Source organism: Populus euphratica, unplaced genomic scaffold, assembly GCF_000495115.2.
Source record: "Populus euphratica unplaced genomic scaffold, PopEup_1.0 scaffold4938.1, whole genome shotgun sequence".
Lineage (NCBI taxonomy): Eukaryota > Viridiplantae > Streptophyta > Magnoliopsida > Malpighiales > Salicaceae > Populus > Populus euphratica.
In genome coordinates, this window is record NW_011504746.1 from 1 (window position 1) to 5148 (window position 5148).

General features: G+C 39.3%; 1 protein-coding gene across 2 annotated transcripts; it reads right to left on the minus strand.

The window, feature by feature from the left end:
• Window positions 1-400: 400 nt before the first annotated feature.
• LOC105120125 (protein FAR1-RELATED SEQUENCE 7-like) lies at window positions 401-5134 on the minus strand. Of its 2 annotated transcripts, none has more exons than XM_011018313.1 (7): window positions 4589-5134; window positions 2241-4257; window positions 1910-2154; window positions 1650-1726; window positions 1024-1183; window positions 794-873; window positions 401-688 (listed from the first exon to the last, which is right to left on the minus strand). In XM_011018313.1, the coding sequence occupies exons 1-7, from the start codon at window positions 4973-4975 to the stop codon at window positions 607-609; spliced, it is 3048 nt and encodes a 1015-aa protein (XP_011016615.1). In that variant the 5' UTR covers window positions 4976-5134; the 3' UTR covers window positions 401-606. The 2 variants fall into 2 exon arrangements, with proteins under 2 accessions (XP_011016615.1, XP_011016614.1); XM_011018312.1 differs by having other exon boundaries at window positions 773-873.
• Window positions 5135-5148: the final 14 nt, after the last annotated feature.

The window sequence follows — 5148 nt, forward strand, 5'->3', positions numbered from 1 at the left end:
AGCTCTCTTCAAGAAAAGCTGATTGTTCTTTCAAGAGCCTTCGTTCTCATCCCGTCCAACCGTTCTCTTCATCATCACTTGCTCTTGAACTTGCTCTCTCGGCATCAATAGCCTCCAAATCTCTCTTACGGCCTCTCCCACTTCTAATCCCAAAATCCATTTGAAAGGACGACGCTGCACTATTTGGCGACGAAATCGCCGCTCCTTCATCAGCATCATCCATGGACAACCTGTTCATGTCAAATTTCTTTGCAAACAACGTGTGAAGGCCTCCATTTCAAACTCATCCGAGACAATCTGATCTTGCTCTCTTTACTCAAGAGGCAGAGAATAATAAATGATGAAGTATACATATCAACCATTAAATCATAGGAGCACTGCAGAACAAGTTAAAGAGAAATAATCCAAGAGAATGAGAAGTAATAAATAATCCTCCAAACTGTATTCAATACAAAAATCCATTAAATACATCAGGTGGTAAATTATCTTCCCACAAAATTGAGGCCTAGATTTTATCCAAATCTCTTCTACAACCTCATGAGATCATCAGTCAAAGTATATCAGCCACTCTTTCAAACTTTCCCTGCCCCATATTACTAAATGAAACTAAAAATACCCAAAATCTCTTTCAAACCCGCAGAATCTCTCTAAAGACTCACAATCTACTTCTGTCTGCTTCAATTTTGTCCTGCATATCATTCAAAACAACACCTAAATCACAAATTCATTCTAAAAATATATTTTTCTAAAACAAAATCGTTTCTCAACATACAATACTGTCAAAGAAAGGCACCTTGCCCTTCGATTCTGAAACCACACTTCCACTTGGCGAGGACGAAGATTCAGCTGCTTTGCTAAAGCTAGCTTTTGCTTCTGCATGATTGTAAGAAAGAGAAACTTCATTCAGTGCTAAACTCTAATTAAACAAGTTCCACAAGATTAGTAAACCCATGAGATTTTTGGGAATTAGTTAGAAATGAAATCAAGAAATCATTTGATATTCTTCAAGATATGATGACTTACAGGATGGAGGGTATTGTGCTCTTTGAAGCTCTCTTCAAGAAAAGCTGATTGTTCTTTAGAAAGCCTTAGTTTCTTCCTTGTCAAACCGTTCTCTTCATCATTTCTTGCTCTTGAACTTGCTCTCTCAGCATCAATAGCTTCTGTCTGCTTCAATTTTGTCCTGTATATCATTCAAAACAAAACCTACATCACAAATTCATTCTAAAAATAATTTGATCTCTGGGATTCTAAGGATCTCTTGCTATGCCTGCCCTTTATTTTTCAAGTAAGCAAAGAAACTCTAGAATGCATGATAATCAGTGGTCATCTCCAACTAGCACAGTTCAATCTATTGGTTTTCCTGTTAGAAATGGATTGCAATGTTCTCCTTTACGTTAAATTGCTGTTAAACAGGCTAATATGTTTTGCATCTGCTATAATTGGGGTCTGATTTAATTCAAAACTGTTTAGAATCTAGTGTAAGCTATGTACCAAGGACTAGATCCTATTGTTCTTTGTCCTCGTGTTAATGAAATCAATTCATTTAGTTTTTCACATTTTGGAATAGAAGCTTCCTTTTATTTATTTATTTACTCCTATTTATTTTGGGCTTGATGTCAGGACACAAAATAAAAAGATGAAACTACCTTTCTCTTTTCATCCGAAACCAATCATCCACTATGACAGGATCAAGTTTCAACTGTCCAGCTAAAGCCAAACGCAGCTGCAGAAGTTAAATGCACTTAATTAGAAAGAAATTGAAAAGAAAAATATACATGTATCTTAGCAACAAGTAGTTAAGAACATAACCATAAAGATCCATCTGTTTCTTTAAGGTTTTGAGATTTTCTTTATTGGATGTTTTATTTTCTAAACCTCTGTGGGACTCTGCTAGCTTTTTTCTTACTGTGCTGGGGGTGCAGGGATTGTGTATTTTGAAGATCTCTTGTAGTGTATGAGATTGCTTCTTAGAAAGCCCGAGTTTCCTCCTGATCAACTGGTTCTCTTCGTAATCACTTGTTTTTGCGGTGTCGACTTCCGAGTCTCTAATGCCCCTATGGCCATCATCATTAGTAGCAATCCCAGATTCCACTTGAAGTGACGGTGAGAACAAACCAATCCCAGGCTGTTTTCCCAATCCATTGCTCGAACCTGTTTCGGAAAAGGACATTTAGTGTAAGGAAACACTATCGAGTCAAAACAAAGTGATAATGAATTGAACATAAACTAAATCATACCCCTGCTCATGTCTATCACTTCAAGATGATCTGCCTTCTTTGCTCTTAGAACATCTTCTATCTGTTCTAATGTCTTTCCCAGATAGTCCCCAGCTATCTTCTTGCTATCCTCAATTGCCACACTTTTAGTAAAGACATTCAAAGTTTTGTGCATAAGCAAATTCACTGTCTGCTGCTTCATCTCGTCAGCCATCTCCTGTTCATATTCATATGGCACACCACATTTTGCAGATTTTGTCCACCTCTTTAATACGTATTTGTGGGGTATATGAAAGATATTTCTTGCATTCAGTACCTTCAAGGCGTGGACACATAAAATGCCAAAAGATTCAAACTTCTTGCAACTGCAAGCAACTCTAGAGTCTAAGCAATTGAATTCCACAACGCTCTCCTTGTGGCCTTCCTCTGTCAGCTTGTATGTGGTAATTGTCTCATTACTGGCGGTTTCTTCTATTGTCACTGATAAACATTTCAGAAACTCTTCCTGAAATGTTTTGAACAATGTGCGCGTGTATATATCCGCTGCTTGTCTCTCAATTGCACTACTAGTTAAAATTGTCACCTGGGCAGTTCCATTGCATTGAAAATCTTCGTCTAGCTCTTCAAAGCGTCTTCTCTTCACCACTTCCAGATATTGTTGGGCGAACTCTAATAGACCCACGTTCTCATTCTTAGGATTTTGGAAAACACTTTTGATGTTCTCACCATGTTGTAGACCTGCACAGAAGGTTTTCTTGATAAGCACACAAGCCCATCTTTCTCTTGACTTGTACAGACTACTAAGCCATGGGTTTTCAGAAATATCGAATCGCTCCAGTAACGACTCCCACCTCGACTCAAATTCCTCCTCTGTTTGGCAATCAGAGATGCATTTGCTGAAGAGAATCTCAAAACGAGGTTGCATATACAATGCGGAAAGGTGCTTTAATGCATTTTGGCGGATATACCAGATACCAATTCGATGTTCTGCGTCAGGCAACACCGCCTTTACTGCATCAACCATCAGCTCATTCTCGTCGGTAAAAATTGTTTTCGGTTGATGCCTGTCCATAGCTTCCATAAAAGTCTCTAACAGCCAAACAAATGAGTCAGTGCTTTCATTCAGCAAGAAAGCACATCCAAAAAGGACTTGCTGCCGATGATGATTCAGTCCCCAAAGAGGAGCACAGATGATGTTATGTTCCTCAATCCTAAATGTTTTGTCCAGAATAAGAACATCACCAAAGTAGTCATAGTCTACCTTAGACCTGCCATCCCTCCAGAAGAAATTTGTTGTGTACCCATTAGAGTCAAGTTGAACTGCATAGAAGAAGGATAGATCCTCCACTTGCATACGCCTGAAATAATTTAATAAGCATTGAGCAGCTTCAGGTTGCAACCTATTTATTCTTTTATCGGGAACACAAACAGTGCAGCCCATATTGGACGACTGTACGCCCTTGTTCCCTACATCTTTGGCCATCTCAGCTTCATTATCGGGGCTAATCATTAAAGGAGCCTCAGAGTTGGTTTTGGTGTGTGATCCTATCACCCGCTTTCGATCTTCCAGGGGATGATTGTGCTCAAGAGAAACTTGGGAGATCACCCATTTCCCATTTTCCACCGTGCAATGGATCTTGGCATTGCAACCTGTTCGTGTCTCTTTCCTCTTATACTTGGTAATTTTTGAGAGTTTCTTCTTTAGTCGAAACCCTTCTCTTGAACAGAAAAAGTACCGTTTTCTAATAGCTTTGTTTGTTAACCGTTGCACCTTTCCTTTTCTTACGTTGAAACCAATTTCATCAGCGTAGCTTTTGTAAAATTCGTAAGCCTCCTCCTCAGAAGAGAAGACCATCCCAAGTTCTGGCACTTGAGAATTACTTTTCCATGTTTCTCCATTCGCTTCAGAAGCCCACGTAGACGGTATCTCACTGTTATTTTCATTGCTATCTGATAGGGGCACATCATCCTCACTGCTCTCTGACGACAATGATTGAATGTCAAAACTGATTGGGTTTTCGTTTGAATTATCCACCATCTGATTACACGAATAAATAAACAAAACAAAACAAAACCTCGATCATATGTTGGCAAACAACTGTGTAAATCTCAAACCACTAATGTCTCAATTGGCACACACGAAGGAAAAAAAGATAGAAAGAAAGAATAAATGGCCTATATATGCACTGCTCGGATCAAAATCCCTTCAGTTGGAGTTAACATAATTCAAATCAAATTTTTTCTACTATGAGAAAAGAAGGATGAATTTAGCGCTCAGATGCGAGGTCAGGTAGGATTTGTATCTAGTATTTACAATACTAGACGTAATTAACAACATCGATGTCATGTCAGGGAGAGATGCTTGTTACCTCATCTTGAAGTTCTTCAACGCCTTTCCTAATGAATTCAGCCCCCTCTTTCTCCCATTGATCTCTTACTCCAGAAGAAGCAGACGACGATAAACTCAGAGCTGCAGAAACAGCAGACAGAGCCTCTGATAGATCACTAGCACTATTTACTCCACTGCCAGCACCGCTGTTTGTGTCCATCCTCTGTCTCTTCTTCTTAGAGGACTTGTCAAAAACATGTCCCCATTCACTATCCAGCCTCGAAGTTGAAGGCCGCAGAGTATGCTGCAGGTACTCTTGATTGCTTTTGAGTATTTGGTACCAGAAGTTAACAACTGAAGGTTGAGAGGGATCAGTAGGGCTGGTTGAAAGGTCAGGTCCAGAATTAAGATCAAGTGTTTCAGCCATCGATGAAAAGGCGTTGCAAAGCTCTCTCAATTCGGGTTCTATCTAAACCCTGCAGAAATTAGCTATGTTTTTATAGTAGAAAAAATGTCAGAGCAGAAGCTGCGCAGACGATAACACCAATGAAAAGGGAGTGTACCAATATGAGACCAATTTGGTGGTCTTGTTTTTTTTTA

Excerpts from the sequence above, each read along its gene's own strand:
- LOC105120125 (XM_011018312.1), bottom strand. The coding sequence starts at position 4,975 with ATGGCTGAAACACTTGATCTTAATTCTGGACCTGACCTTTCAACCAGC. Across the intron at positions 4,258-4,588 it reads TTGAAGAACTTCAAGATGAG|ATGGTGGATAATTCAAACGA; the intron begins GTAACAAGCATC and ends TCGTGTAATCAG. Across the intron at positions 1,184-1,649 it reads TTTCGGATGAAAAGAGAAAG|GACAAAATTGAAGCAGACAG; the intron begins GTAGTTTCATCT and ends AATGATATACAG.